This window comes from Convolutriloba macropyga, chromosome 12 (assembly GCF_964194025.1).
Source record: "Convolutriloba macropyga chromosome 12, txConMacr16.3, whole genome shotgun sequence".
NCBI classification, from domain to species: domain Eukaryota; kingdom Metazoa; phylum Xenacoelomorpha; order Acoela; family Convolutidae; genus Convolutriloba; species Convolutriloba macropyga.
Window position 1 is genome coordinate 17,055,825 of NC_134479.1, and position 16,575 is coordinate 17,072,399.

Genomic DNA, 16,575 nt, shown 5'->3' on the forward strand with positions numbered 1-16,575 from the left:
GTGCCAACTGATCTCCAGTTTAAAAGAAAGATATAAACCATATTTGCACAAAATTGCTTTGAGTACCATCGAATCCAAGTTTTAAAAGCCTTAAGTTCTGTTGTTTTCCGTATTCTCAAATTCAATGTTAACAAAGGCGAAATAAAACATTTATGTTTCAATATGTTTTCTAGAAGTCAAATTAGAAGACAAATAAACGTACTTCTTTGATTTTTTGATATCATAAAAGGTCAGTGTAACTTTTTTTTTGTCCCCGTTAAAAGTTTTCATTTCGTTTTTTGTCCATTCGATTCTTGCTTTATTTGTTGGAAGTTCAAGTGGTCAAAAACATACCAACATACGTAGGTTTCTAACGGATCAAAGCACATCAAACTGTAATAGGAAATGGATTTCTTAGACTAATGAGTTGAGAGAGTGTTTACTTCCTTTGTATTTTTCACTTGAAAGTTAAATTTCCAAAATGATAATATTGAATATCCCGAGACGTTGCAACTCGTTTTATCTCATAAAATTTGCGTAGTTGGCCCATCATACTTTGTGCGCACAAATTTTATCATAAAGTATTTTAGAGTTCAGAAGACGTACGATTGTTATTTTTGCTTAAATTTTGATTTTGTAAAACTTTTTTTTACCAACTTTGGCGTTCTTCATTATAATTTTTTTTGGTATGTTAATTATGATAACGAAAAAGCCGTTTTTCAAGTCCCACGTGCCATTTGATTATGTAGTTGGCTAAGTAGTCGTTCTGGTACTTTTAGCAATAAAGTAAACTAAAGTTGACATTGGGTAAAATGGCATTTTAATGGCAATGAGGGAAATGTCTTTGGGTAATTTCTCCTGAAAATATATCGGAGTTTAATTCAAAATTACATTGTAATTGCTTTAACCCCATTATTGCTTCCTTTTTGTTCCGACCCCTCTTGAGGGGGGGAGGAACAATATATATTCAACTGGGTTTTTTTTGTTCAGTCAATTTTCAGCGATCGATGTATTCATCGTAGAGAGTTGTGAGTGGTATCATTAAAAAGCCCGTCCAGCGTAGAATATGGAATTGAAAAGATTTTTTTGAATTTCGTTTATTACAGAGAGTTATCGAGACTTCAAATTTTGTGAATAGTAGACGGAAATCCAATGTTTTCATTCACAATTTCCGCATTTTTGACCAATTTTTCATCAATTTTGCTAAAATTTGTTAATATTTATAACAACACTGTTGTTGGGTTTAATTTTCAGTATAGCAGAGGCTTGCCGATTGATTTTATCTGAGTCTTTCGATTATCGTGGTTTCAATTTTTTTGAATATTAGACCGATTTGCATTATTTGTATTCAAATTTTCCGGAATTTTTGCCTAAAAGTTTGTCAATTTTGCAAAAATAAGTAAAAATTGTTGACAATATCACTTTTGAAATTATTTTTAGAGACAAAAAGTCTTGTTGACTATTTTGATTTATTTTTATTGGCTAAAAAATATTTCAAAATTCAGCCTTTTTCATAAAAAATTGCCCGAAATAAGCTTCTTTAGTCCACTTACACTAAATTTGCCGGAAGTTCACACCCAAAAAAAACTAACACAATCCTTTTAAACTACAAAAGGAAACTGATCCTATTTTCACCTCTAATGAGAGTAGCCTGGAATTAAAATTTTTCCGTTTTGCTAACTTTACTCTAGGATTATCAAAAAACAGCATTTATTTCTGATCTTTTAACTAACAAATTATCTAGATCTAACACATTCGAAAGTCTTTCGATTATCGTGGTTTCAATTTTTTTGAATATTAGACCGATTTGCATTATTTGTATTCAAATTTTCCGGAATTTTTGCCTAAAAGTTTGTCAATTTTGCAAAAATAAGTAAAAATTGTTGACAATATCACTTTTGAAATTATTTTTAGAGACAAAAAGTCTTGTTGACTATTTTGATTTATTTTTATTGGCTAAAAAATATTTCAAAATTCAGCCTTTTTCATACAAAATTGCCCGAAATAAGCTTCTTTAGTCCACTTACACTAAATTTGCCGGAAGTTCACACCCAAAAAAACTAACACAATCCTTTTAAACTACAAAAGGAAACTGATCCTATTTTCACCTCTAATGAGAGTAGCCTGGAATTAAAATTTTTCCGTTTTGCTAACTTTACTCTAGGATTATCAAAAACAGCATTTATTTCTGATCTTTTAACTAACAAATTATCTAGATCTAACACATTCGAAACAATTGAGTGTTCTTAATGAAAGAACAGCACTAACAAGGCAGGTTTTGGTCCATTCTTGGACTGTTGCAATCCAAATATAATTCAAATTGTAATAGGTCGGTCTATTTTTTTTAACTTCGATCTTTTTTATTTCAAATAAAGAACAGAACAATTCAAATCAAAGCTAACCTTTGATAGCGACAGTTGACTTCCTAAGCATTTCCCGATTAATGTTTTTAGTCTTTTTACATGAAAGATTATGGTCGTTTTGACTTTTAAAGGTGTTTGATTTTTAAAGAAACAAGGGCTTATTGAACCGTCCCACTCTTTTTCTTTTAATTTAGTCAACATTTACCTTACTGTCACCAAAGAAAGACTGCTTTTTCAGCTTTTTCGTTCTACTGAATTAAAACTTAATATGTTTTGCGGTTTTTACGCGTTAAGTTATGGTTTTCTGGCGTTGATACTACGAGACTTCACAATTTGTTTTCGATTTTAAGGCATTGGCCCCTTTTCAAGTTTTTATTTGTTTTGTCACATTATCACATCATTGACAGTTCACATATTACAAAATTGGCGTTCAAGAAAGTACACAATTGCACATACCAAAGTCATAGATTATGGTTTTAATGGCTTCGACACCCCTTTATCGAAGAATTTATTTGAATTTTCCATTTTTGTCTTTAACTGTAGATTTTACTTTGACTTTTAAGTCGTATGAAAATTACTGGATAATGACAGGTCGGCTTGATTTTTTTACGGTGCAACAATTAAAAGCTGAAATTCTGATTTGAGTAGATAGCTGATGGTTTTCATGACTTTGAAAACAATTGTTTTCTAAAAATGAAAAAAAGACTTTTTAATTTTCCATTTTGGCTCTTTATTGTCAATTTATCAACTAGTTTCGTTAATTTCATGTCACATATAATAACCTTAATGTCCTCGGAGGAAGATCTAAGTGTAGAAAATTTAATGTTTCTTGATATAAGAAATTGCTATGAATTTACTCGCTTCGACACGTGTTTTTCGGAAAAAATTAAAACAAAATTTTGATTTTTGTCTATAACTGACGTTCTTTTTGTAGATGTAGGACGTACGCTGAATAAATGCAGGTCTCAAGCGCGTCCTTGGGAAGAACAAACAGACCTATTTAAATCTTTCTTTTTGTAGCTGATGGCTTTCAATATTAAAAGTAATTGTTTTCGAAAAACAAAAAAGTAATATTTAATTCTGTTGTTTCTCGTTTTTTTGTTTACTTGTTTCAGATTCTCATTAATGAGTCAATGAGGGGTTGCATACCACGTTATTGGCGTTCAGGGAAGGTTCAATTGAACAAATTTTGGGGGGGAAATCTAACTTTACGGCTTCGACAGCATTTTCTCGCAAAATTTAATTGAATTTTTGTTTGTTGTCTCCATTAGTTGTTCTTTTTGTAACCACATAAAAAATTGGTTAATAACAGGTTTTACTGCCCTCCTATAAAATTGTGTGTTATCATAAACATCTTGGATGTTTTCAATTGCTATCTAATGGTTTTCATTACTCAGAAATTAATTGTTTTTAAAAATAAAAGCCAAATTTTATTGCTGTTTATTTATTCTTTTTGTCTAATTGTTACCGAGCCTTATTGTGGAGTGGTCCCATATCCTCTTTAGTGAGTACAAGTTGTTTTGGTTAACCTTCAGTTTTATCTGACGCTATTTTTACTCTGTTATTAAGCTTTTCTTTGTAAAAAAAATTGGACACAAAGTTTTGGATGTAATTAATGTTGTTATTGTTGTTTGATTTTGTGTTCGTCTTGACTTGTTTTCTTAGTAATGGTTGATATCATCAATCTAATGTGACATTTTTTAAAACAATCAGTTATTTGCGTTGCAGGCGAACTTTTTTGTTCAGACAGATTTCCTGAAAAAAACAGTTCCTCATTTGGTAGACATTTATGCCAAAAATGTGGATGAGCGGGTCGGAACTTTATGTGCGAACGCACATTACCGAGCCTCCTTGTTTTGTTTCATAATACATACAAGCAATATTCTGTTTTCTGTTATATTGTAATACATACTCAAAGACGCTAAAGTTAAAAACGTGAGCAGAATCAAATGTGAAACACTCTCGCCCCTGCGTTTAGAATACATAACGCATCGCAACGCGGACTGCAATGATTTGACCTAGTAGCTCCGTTTTATGGTAGGTAAGTTACCATATATGGTCCGTGACATTTTTTAATACAATCAGTTATTTGCGTTGCAAGCGAACTTTTTTGTTCAGACAGATTTCCTGAAAAAAACAGTTCCTCATTTGGTAGACATTTATGCCAAAAATGTGGATGAGCGGGTCGGAACTTTATGTGCGAACGCACATTACCGAGCCTCCTTGTTTTGTTTCATAATACATACAAGCAATATTCTCTTTTCTGTTATATTGTAATACATACTCAAAGACGCTAAAGTTAAAAACGTGAGCAGAATCAAATGTGAAACACTCTCGCCCCTGCGTTTAGAATACATAACGCATCGCAACGCGGACTGCAATGATTTGACCTAGTAGCTCCGTTTTATGGTAGGTAAGTTACCATATATGGTCCGTTTTATGGTAAGTAAGTTACCATATATGGTTAGTTTTATGGTAAGTAAGTTTGGTCAACCCGGGTGGTTAAACTGTACTAAATATATTTTTTCGATCAAAAATTTATCTTACGTGAATGAAAGTTGAACTGTGTTGGTTCCCTCAATAATGAACCTCTCGTCTTGTAGTTCAATGTCTACTGCTATCAGAACAGCATTTGACTTTGCCTCTCTAACCACTTGGTCGATCGATTTCACTGACTCTCTGTCATTCGCTGAAATTGAACAAAAACTCGGAAACTTAAAGCATTTCTGCTGCAAGCATAACGATTAGTCATGCTCGCATCTGAGGTTTTGCAGGTAACTAATGTGAGATTTTTGGTGAAATGCGCCGTGAATATAAATAATTTCAGCGCAAAGGGCCCGCATGTTTCAACGGTGAATTCTCGGATTCAAAAATTTTTAAAAACTATTTGGTCCCTTGAGAAAAATAAACATGCAGTTTTCAACACAATAATTGGTTTTCGAGTCGAGGTTTCAACTCAAATACTGCTCATTTTTTATGTTTTTTAACTCATTTGTCGAAGTGTGTTTGCGGGTGGGGGGGGGGGGGGGGGGAGGGGGTTGACAGTTCTTCAAACGTGTTCAAAATCGCCAATTTCTACCGAGAATGATCTAAACGTCAGTATTTCATTATTGTTGAAATTAAGTAACTTTCAAATATTTTCCTTCCACTTTTGTTTTCACAAACGGCAAAATTGGTCGCATCAAAAACGATCGAAATTGACTTACGAATGTGGGTGAACACTCCCAGATCCAGTTTGCCCCCATTATCCTGGAACCCCATTATTGGGGGAGCATCGTCGTACAGGTAGGATTGGAATGTGATCTCCATAGTGTTGTTCAGATCAAATGCCCCGTAAATGTCACTCCCCAATTCCCACAAATGCAGTCCAATCACTGAGTAAACAAGTATACAATTAAACCAGTAAACAAGAAGTTATCAATGGAAGTGAAAAATAAGCGCAAATTCTAGGTTAGTTAGAGACAAAACCCATGCTAGGTATTTGCTAGGCTTTCGAATTGCTAGGACAATATTGTGCAAGATTTCTAATAAATTATGTCTCCCTTTAGATTCCATTCAGACATTAAGCATAAGATTATATCGGGGCAAACATTTCAAATTTAAGATGAAATGGCAAATGAAAAAAAATATTTAATGCTTTTTTTCATTTGCCATTTTATCTTAAGGTTGAAATTTTTGCCCCGAGATAATCTTATCAATAATGTTTGAATGGAATCTAAAAGGAGAAATACATTATTATAAATCTTGAGCAATATTTTCCGGCGAACAGATCATTTCTTTCCTTTTCTGATACCATGCATATTTGTGTCTAGAATTGGCCTGAAGTTGATAGGTATTATGATTCCTGCCAATAAATGATCAATGAAAGCCGTGATTTATTTTTAAAAAAATTACAAGTTTTCAAGAAGTTCTCTGACTCACCTGTGAATGCGGCTCCTCCATCGTCGGGATCTACAGGAGCTCCTGAGTACATTTTGGACTCCACATTGAGAGTGAAGTGGTCAGTCATGTCGTCATCAAGGTACACTGCAAAAACATTGTTTTTAAACGCATAATGACACATCTACATGTTAATCGTATTGTAGTTTTTCCTCCGAGCCAAATTTGAGGACAAAATTTTAATTCAAGCCATATTTTTTCATACGCAATTTATGTCGAGCATGGTCTTTTAATACCTTATAACGACCGTAGACGTTCTTTTCTAAGTTGAGCTTTTTGCTAGGCCCTATGTCATTTACATTTTAATTGTGATCATTATAGGCTAACAGCAGTTGTGGACGGCCATATCAGCTATATACATAAGGTATTGAACCACATACACTTATTTTTTGTTAATAAAATGAAATAGAGTATTTTATCGAAATACAGTTACTCAAAGGCCAACTAAAGAAGTTGAGAGAGCGTCGCAACAAACTCAAGTAACATTGGGAGGTTCCCACTAACGTTCTATGAGGAAACGCTTCACTATTCCAGATGTGGCGTTCGCCGGCTCATTCAAGATCTTTCCCTCGTGGTAATTGTGAATCCGAGTGAATATCTCTGGGCCAGGTGAAGGTTTATTCCGTGCCTGCAAAACATGTCCCGTTAATTAAGAGTCTTTGATTATCTCTAGCCTTTGCAGGAAGTAGAATTCAAAAAAGGATTGTACTGCGAGGTCTCAAAATTGATTATCTCTAGTCTCAAAAATTGAAGCAAAAGTTTTTGCCCGAAGATTTTTGCAAAATTTTTGCCAAAGATTTTTTTTGGTGAATTTGCTAAGGTAACAAAACGCTTTAAGATGCGCCAGCATCTGGATGCAATTAAAATAGTGTTTATGCATGCTAATTAGCATGCTAAAATCGTACTTAATGACTATAAAAGTTTTATAGATGCAAGATTTCGAGTCCTCTTTTCTCTTCTTTTTCGGTTGCAAAAGTTTGGAGTTTGACTTTTAGAAAACTTGACTTCTAGTACTTCAAGGGCAGTGTAAACTCTGATAAAACAGAAGTTCGATATTTTGAATTGATTCGTGTAAGCTCCTTTATAGCAACAACGTTTTTACATTAGTAATGTACAAAGCCACAAGTGAAAACTTAGACGGCAAGATTTTTTGTTGTTCATTTAACAGGTTTTTTGTCTGATGTCATTGACGTCAAAATCAGTTCGTATTCAATCGGCAATTGTCTAGAAAACCTAAAAATATTAAGCCGAAAACCACCTCAATCGGTACATATCGTGGTTATATTTACTTAAAATTAGGTTAATTGAACTTTTTCGGAACTTTCTACGTATATTAGAACGTATTTAAATCTTATTTTAAAGTTTAGAAATACTCGAATCTGATTGGCTAAAATTCGTTGTTTTATTCACTTCGTAACATCCTCCGGCCCGGAAGAAGATGTTGGGAAAACTGGTACAAGTTTTACAAGCGGGCGGACAAGTGAACCAGTCGACGTACGTAAAACGGCGGAGCGCGCGACGCTATCGGAGCCGTAACGGAGTTCCACAATCCGAGCGGTTGGGTAGTAACCCCTAGGGTTGGTTTCTTCAACTATCCAAACCAAGTCACCGGTCTTAAGGTGTTGCTCGGCAGGCGTCTGCCACTTAGAGCGTCGGTTCAGTGTCGGTACGTACTCTCTGATCCAACGGGACCAGATCGCATTAGCGTACGACTGCGCACGGGCGTTGCGTTTACGGTGGTCAAGCTCATTATTGCCGACAACAGACGGAATACCGGTAGAGTATTCTCCTAAAAGAAAGTGGTTGGGCGTTAAAGCGTTCAAATCGCACGGATCGGCGCTTACGGGTGTTAAAGGACGCGAATTGAGAGCATTCTCCACGAGACAAAAGGTAGTATGCAGTACCTCATCCGTGAGGCGACACGTGCCAAGAATAGTATACAACACGCGCTTGAAGCTGCGTACCAACCTCTCCCAGATACCACCTTGATGTGGTGCGCTGGGTGGATTGAACCTCCACTTAATACCTTTGTGAGCGAGCTCAGCTGCAATGTTGACAACGTTCCACTTTTCAATACTTTCTCGGAGTTCTTTCTCCGCTCCAATAAAGTTAGTGCCATTGTCCGACCAAATCATGGCAGGTGTACCTCTACGTGACACAAACCGCTCAACTCCCATAACACAAGAACTGGTGTCCATGGATGTAACTATCTCGACATGGACAGCGCGAGTAGTGAGACAGGTGAAGAGGAAGCCCCACCTTTTCTCAGTAGTACGGCGGACAGTAACATAGAATGGCCCAAAGTAGTCAACGCCAGTGTTCGTGAAGGGAGGAGACTGGTAAGCAAGTCTCTCCTTAGGTAAGTCAGACATGATTGGTTGCATAGTTACAGCTTGGAATTCTCGGCATCTTAGGCAGTGTGCTTTGATGGAACGCAAGGATGATCTTAGTTTCAGTACTGTGTAGTGTTCCTGCACAATTGATCTTAGGTATTCAACGCCCTGATGGTAATGCTTTACGTGCGTGTGTTCAAGGAACAGTTTTACAAATGGATGACGGGCATCTAAGATGATTGGGTGCTTTACGTTGAACCCAACTTCAATTAACCGCTTGATGCGGCCCGAGGAACGGATTAGCCCATTTGGACTAATAAACGGTGAATGTGGAGCAATTCGGCTACTCCGTTTAACGAATTTATTGTCAATGAGATCTTTTCTTTCGGCTTCAAAAGACTCTCCTTGCACCAAATACTGTAGATGACGCTCGGCTTCGTCAAGCTCAGTAGGGTCGGTAATGCTACCATCGGGGTTACGGTAGCCGGCATGTTTCGGCAAAAGCCGGAGAACGTACGCGGCAAAGCGCAAGTACTTTTGATAAGAACTAAACTTATCAAATGGGAATAACGACGGAACGGGAGTTGTCTGTTTTTTAACAGATGTAGCGAGAGAGACAGTGTCTTCTATGATGACTGCTTGGTTGACGCCAAGTTTGATGTTATTAATGACGTCTTTGTTCGGCACGAAAGGGAACCTTGTGTTAATTAAGAAATGTGGACCATTGACCCAACTGCTTAGTTGCAAAACCTCAGCGGACATTCCACGCGTGCCAGCGTCAGCTGGATTATCCTTAGTTGCGACGTGGTTCCATTGGTCAACGCTGGTATACTCCAAAATTTCACAAACGCGGTTTGCAACAAAGATTGGTTGCTTTTCATTAGAGTTTATCCACTGAAGAACGGTCGTGCTGTCTGTCCACATGAATACTTGGTTAACAGTTACAGTAAGTGCCTGAATAATTTCGTTCTTCAGCCGAGCGGCAAGTAGAGCTGCTTGCAATTCCAGTTTTGGGACAGTCATTACCTTCATTGGCGCCACGCGCGCTTTCCCCAAAACAAACGCAAGCTCTGTTTTTATCTTGCCCGTAGGAGTTGTCACTCGGGCTCGGAGAAATGCAACGGCACTAAAAATATCCTGAGAACTGTCACCGAACATATGCAACTCTATATTATCAAAGGGTCCACTAAAGTAACTTCGAGGAATTTTGATGTTTTCAAGCTTTGGTAAGTCCGCACTCCAAACCAAAAATCTTCGAACCATGTCCTGTGGGAGCTCGTCATCCCATTGTTGTCCTGTGACACGCCAGATGTCTTTTAAGAGCAGTCGCGCATCGACGGTAAACGGTGCGACAAGACCAATGGGGTCAAAGACTTTCGAGACAAGACTTAGGACCAAGCGTTGCGTGAGGGACTTGGTGATGGCGCAGCTTGTACCCCGACTCACAACTAAAGTGTCATTAGTGTGATCCCACTTTAACCCTAGCACATGCGATGAATCCTCCTGACATGAAACAATAACCTTGGGCTCAGTGGATTGAGGGGAACCATCAATTCGGTCAGCCAGATTTGGTACATTGCTTACGAACTTTGTAAGCTTGAACCCACCGAGATGGAGAAGATGTACCAATTCCTTCGATCTATTGATGGCTTTCTCGGGAGACTCCACTGAGTCAAGGTAATCGTCCATGTAGAAGTTTTCAAGGACGGCTTTTGCAGCTTCGGGGTAAAACTTGGCATTGTCTCTCGCGGTGCGTTGTAATGCATAGTTGGCGCATGTGGGCGAGTCTTTAGCCCCGAATATATGGCGCGTATATTGATACACTACAACGTTTGTTGTGGGGTCCTCCCGCCACAAAAAGCGAAGTGATGGTTGATCTGATGGTAACACGCCAACCTGTAGAAACATTCCCTCGATGTCGGCGGAGACGGCATATGGATGTTGTCGGAAGCGAAGAAGTACGTAAATAAGATTTTGGAGCAGATCAGGGCCAGTGAGCAAAGATTTATTTAGTGAGGCGCCATGAAATTTTGCTGCTCCATTGAGCACCCTACGCACCTTACCCGGTTTGTTCGGGTTTAAAACAGGATGGTGGGGTAGGTACCACTCTTTATCGGACCGGTTCTCAACCTTGTGAGCGTCCGGAACCTCAATTACATACCCCTTATTTAGGTCTTCCTTGATGGTGTTAGTATACTTCTCTCTAAGGTCTTCATCCTTGGCTAATCGTTTTTCGAGAGATTTTAGTTGCACAAGGGAGGAGAAGTAATTATTTGGGAGCTTGGTGTTATCTGCTTCCCATAGCATTCCGACATCGTATCTCAGGCCATTGTGTATGGTGGTACTCTCAAGAATTTCGTGAGCCCTTGCGTCCGCTGCAGATCTTGAGTCGACCTGCTTATTCGCTCCGAATGATTCAATGTCGTACCATGACTTTACTTGACTTGCTAACTCATTGTCATGTTCGATATTCGCTTTAAAGCACGTTGAGGTTATACAAGAACTTGATGGTAATGGACCGCTTAAGACCCAACCTATGGGCAAGCGTACGGCAACGGGTGAACGCTTCTCATCGGCAGAGAAGTATTCTAACGGGCGGATGGCATGATAGACATCTTGTCCGAGTATCATCTCAATGTCTTTATAGGAATATGTTACGGGATCAAGGACTGCTAAGTGTGGGTAAGTCTCTTGCAGGGCCTGTACATTAATTATATCTGAGCCGACGTTCAGACTCTCTTTAACGAAAGGGTTGACGGTGAATGGTTCGAAATCTTGTTGTTCTCTTGGTTTCACAGTAACTTCAACAACCCTAGTATCAACTACTTCTTCGGTATTAATACCCTTGACAGTTAGCTTTAGTGCTTTACCGTGCAAACCGAGTCTATCTGCGAGACTACCGGCCACCCAAGAGTTACTGCAGGCGGTATCACACAAAACTAAAGCCTTAGTATCTAAACCTGACGAATTGACCAACTGCAATTCAGTCACCTGAAGGAGCCCCTTAACATCAGTAACAGATGACATTGTTGTGGTCTTATTAGGCTGGAGTTGACTAGAAGTTGCTTTACTTTGACCTGTGTTGCCAGAAGGTTGAATGGTATTGGAATTTGTCGACTGTTTTGTTGGGAAAACCCTATCTGCTCCATGCAATAGTGTGTTATGCGAACTATTGCACCCTTCTGCTCGGCACTTTCTTGGTTGAGGGCACTGGCGGAATGTGTGCTTGTCCCGTAAGCACGAAAAGCAAAGTTTGTTATCCGCCACCAACTTAGCTCTCTGGGTTGGAGTCTTTTCCTTGAAAACTCGACACTCCCATAACCGGTGGTTACCTTTGCATACAATGCATCGAAAGTAAGTATTTGTGGAAGCAGATGGCATTTGCTTCTTTGTTTCCCTTTGTTGCGAATTTGATGCAAACACTTTTGAGGCTGTTTTGGTCTTGGTTACTGAAGTGATGTTCTCTTCAGGTTTGGCCTTGGTTGCGCTTTGTTTCATAAGATCATGGGCCTCAGCCTTTTCTTTAAGCCAATCGTTAAAGTCAAGGAGGGTAGGCTTAACCCAGTGCTTCTTAACCGTAAAGAGTGACCATGACTCTTTCATGTTTGGTGGTAACTTCTGTACCGCTTGGTTAAGTAGGGAAGCGCTCTTCAAGTCAGCATCATATGATAGTGACTTGAAAACCCCAACGAGGCTGGATATGGCTGCAGAATAGTTAATGATGTTATCACTATTGTGCATTTTAAGAGGCGGAAAGTTGCTTAGTTTATCCAAGTGTGCACTTACGACTGCCTGTGGCTGGCCAAATTTACGTTCTAAAGTCCTCAGTGCATCCTTGTACATTAAACCACAGTAAGCAAATTCGGCGATTGCAATCTTTGCTTTACCGGTGACGAGTGTCTTAAGGTATGTCAATTTAACGTCATCAGTGAGCGTTTGCGAGTCAATCGCGCTTTTGAATTGACCATACCACTCGTGCCATTGTAATGGATCGCCATTATACTGAGCAAGTTTCCATTCTGGCAAAGGGTCATTTTTCTTGCTGTTTATTGCGTCAGCTAATTCCCTAATCAATGACGCATTGTCCGGTATCGGAGGGGCAGGTGCAGACACCTGCGGACCACTCCAACTCAACGGAGTGGGCACAACATAAGGGTATGTTGGCTGAAAAACCGGAGTGGCCAGACCAGCTACAATATTACTTGTAGTTGCAATCTGGTTTTCTTGATGTGTGCCGGATGGTGATTGCATATCAATCAAAAGGGGTGAATTCGAATATGTTTGTTGTGGAAAATTAGTAACTGATGGTGCGATGTGTGCCTGTACATTTGGAGCAACATTATTTACGGTGGTAGCGTCTTGGTTGACTAATGACGGTCTGTGCTGTGGAAAACGCCAATGGCTCATATTTGGCACAAAGTTTTGGCCAAGAGGGATATTGGGCATATCTGGGAAACGAGGAGCAACGGAACGTACGACTTTGTGTACTTGACTAGTATTATTTTGAAAGTTGTTGTGAGCGGTTGGCTGATTGATCAAAGGGGCGTGTGGAATGGGAGCAGTGAGGTTAGGTGCAAATACTGGGTTCGGGATGGGAAGGGAGTTATGATGAGCGGGTTCGGGGATGTGCTGTTGTGTGTTTGGACTTGGTCGGGCGCTTGGGTGCGAGGGAACGTTTATTGCGGGGGCTGGATGATTTGTTGTCGGAAAAGGAGGAAGAGTGGCGTTTGGTGCTCGGGGGACAAAATTATATTGTTGTCGTAAGCATATACGCTGGGCCGAATTATTTTCGGGCAGACTTGATGTTTCAGGTCCCCTGGATTGCAAAATTTGAAGTTGTACGTTGGGAAAAACCTCGGTTGCAATATTCTGATTTCCTTGTGGTGCGGACGTCTGTGGTGGAATGGGCTGTTGAATGGGCGGTGAAGAAGCCCCTGGGGCGTGTACAGAAGGCGGCTGACTATCCGCGGTTCCTTGGTTAATAATGCTTGGGAGCGCCGTGCCTTGCTGGCCTGTTTGATTCATTTGCGCCCTTAGGTGCGCCTGGTACAACGCCTGTGTGTTAGCAGCAGCCAAAAAATTTTCAGGTGGAGTATAATAGGGGTCGAGTTGCTGTAAGGTCTCATTGCTTAAAATGTAATTGCCTCGACAATTTTTTGGAATAGAATGCCTTGAAAATTCATTGTTCTGATCTTCCACTGTTTTGCCGTTGTTGTGGCTAGGACATTCTGGAGGGTCAATCATAACCTGTGGTTCACTAGTTTTCTCCTCATTGTGAAAACTTAAAGCAAGTGAGGTGTTGATCCAGTCTTGGACAGCCTTTTCACTTCTCATTGAGCTCCTAGCACTTGCAGTTGTTTCAGATTGGCTACCTTTAGAAACGGCGTCCAGCAATTCAAATTCTTGCAGAGTTGCCTCTGCCAAACGTTTCCTGTTGTTTTCCTCCAGTTCATCTAATTCCATTTGCTTTTTCTGTTTAGCAAGGCGAATGGCTGCCTCATTCTGTTTTTCAATTTCTTCACGCTTCATCTTAGCAATTACATAATCATGTTTACGCTGACTAGATGTTTTCGAAGAGGTCATCAATGAGGGAAGTCTAGAACGAATGGAAGCCCTCGGTTCCTGAAACTCACTCACTTTATCATCAGCAGAGTTGATGTAGTTTCGTGCTGAAGTGAGGATCTTGTCGTTCTTAGTTGTCATTGCCTCCAAGTAAGACTCTAATGAAGGAACAAGTGCACTTGGATCCTCCGTTTTTCCAGCAAATGCAATCAGGTCCTCATTTTTGTCTACAACGGTCATAAATGCTTCGTTGCACTTTGTTACTAGGCGTTCAACTTTCACTCGCCTACTTTGATTATTTATACAATGAAGGATATCTTCATGTATAGCATGCAAATCAGCTTCACGCTTTGACCTGGCAGCGTACAACTTTTTAACTTTTTGATCAAGACTACTAGACATCATGATGTTATTACTTCCAATGACCGGCAAAACTACCACAGCACACGGTTATCTATTATATGCACACTCCAAACAAATCAAATCCACGCAAATCAAACCTAACGCAAAAAGGCCCCAAACACAGCACAACGTAGACAGTCTGCAAAACAAACCGCCCAAAGAGCAAAAAGGGTCGTCGAGCACACAGTGCCCGACAAAAACAGAAGTGGGGGGCTGAACGCTATGCGCTCAACGCGGAGGGAGACAAAGGACACACGGGAAGTCGAACGAGCAACGCGCGACAAAACGGAGACGTTACGGACGGGAAGTCGAGCGAGCAACGCGCGACGCAACAGACACGGGACAGACGAGAAGTCGAGCGAGCAGTGCGCGACGGAGCGGAAACGGGACGTGCGGGAAAGCGAGCGAAAAACGCGCAACAACGAAACGGGACGGTGCGAAAGAACGGGCGAGAAATGAAGTCGGGAAGACCTATGTTAGCAGACCACTGCAAAAACTCAACCAAACAACCTAGCCGTAACTCCAGAACAAACTTAAGTCACACCCTAGGAAGAAGGAGAGAAGCTACTGCAAGACAATCTAATATAGTTCATAATGGGGTTATAACGACAAATTTAATGGCAAACTAATTTACGACAATTAAGTAGTACACTAAAAGGATGAAAAGGTTGAGAAAATTACTAGCCGTAACTCCAGAATAAACTTAAGTCACATCCTAGCAAAACCCAAACCGTAACAAACAATCAGCATACTAACGTTATTAAATAAACTACAGCAAAATTGAATAAACTACAATAGTGTGTTTGTAGACTAAGATAGTTGGAAAAGTCGAGAAACAATCCAGCCGTAACTCGAGAATAAACTTAAGTCACACCCTAGAAGGCAACAGGACCAAAACAACTAGCAATCGTACAGGTACACACAAACATACAGCAGCAAAATCAATATACTACAACAGAAGGGCTAGTAAATTAGTAAAGTTGAAAAGTCAACGGACAATCCAGCCGTAACTCGAGAATAAACTTAAGTCACACCCTAGAAAGCTATAAGACCTAAACAACAAACCAGCATACTAGCATACTCAACATACTACAGCAAAACAACAACATACTTCATCACATATGACATACTACATCGGAAGTCGGAAAAGTAGCGGAAAAAACGAAAGGCGAAGTTTTTTGGGAGAGCGACGTTATTGAAAAAAATGTAACACGGAAAACTGAAGAGTGAAAGGACGAAAAGGACACGGGCAAAACGGTTCGTAAACGATCGACGAGAAAAATTATGGGAATTCGATAAATTTTTTTTTTGTAGGCCGGAGGTTGTGAAAATTTTCACAACTTTTTCTTGTTAATTGAGTTTCACTCAATTTACGAACCTTCTTGCTGGAAAATTGATTTTTTTTGTCAAATTTTTATGCTTTTGTTCAATTTCTCTATTTTTGGTCAATTTTTTGGCAATTTCTTGAATACGGAACGGTAATCCAGTCAACTGGACGGTTTTAAACTCAAAAGTACGGTTTATCAATATTCGGTATTGATTTTTTGCGATTGCCTCAAAATTGACCAAAAATTTTCAAAATTGAACATTTTAGCATTATATTCTCTCAAATTTCTCTATATCAGAGGTTATTTTTTGATTTATTAACCGACTATATCATTTTTCTCGAATTTTTGGTAAATCGGCCAAAAAATTTTTTAAAATTGATGTTTTTTCGTCTCAAGAATTGTTTTTTTTGTGGGCCCCCTTACCAATGTTTTCTACAAAGACTAGTTTACTTCTACTACACCAATGTCAAAAATTCAAGATTTGGGTTTCTTGCCGTCCAAATTTCAAAATAAATTTACTGCAAAAGAAAAATTCGTGTTAAAATTTGGTTCTGTCTTACAGTTTCTCCGTCAGCTTTTCATTATTCGATCATTAGGTACCACACAAATCTTCCCTCTGTACATCTCGGGAAAGAAGGTCCATCAAATTCTCATTCCTTTGAGACCTCC

General features: G+C 39.3%; 1 protein-coding gene across 1 annotated transcript in view; it reads right to left on the minus strand.

The window, feature by feature from the left end:
- The window catches only part of LOC142351164 (uncharacterized), a 264,396-nt gene that overhangs the window by 23,702 nt on the left and 224,119 nt on the right, over positions 1-16,575 (minus strand). Inside the window, exons 24-27 of the mRNA XM_075403279.1 lie at positions 6,786-6,909; positions 6,264-6,368; positions 5,549-5,716; positions 4,890-5,031 (exon numbers count right to left, since the gene is read on the minus strand). Of these exons, the coding sequence (XP_075259394.1) occupies positions 4,890-5,031; positions 5,549-5,716; positions 6,264-6,368; positions 6,786-6,909 (539 nt within the window). The remainder of the gene's footprint in view (positions 1-4,889; positions 5,032-5,548; positions 5,717-6,263; positions 6,369-6,785; positions 6,910-16,575) is intronic.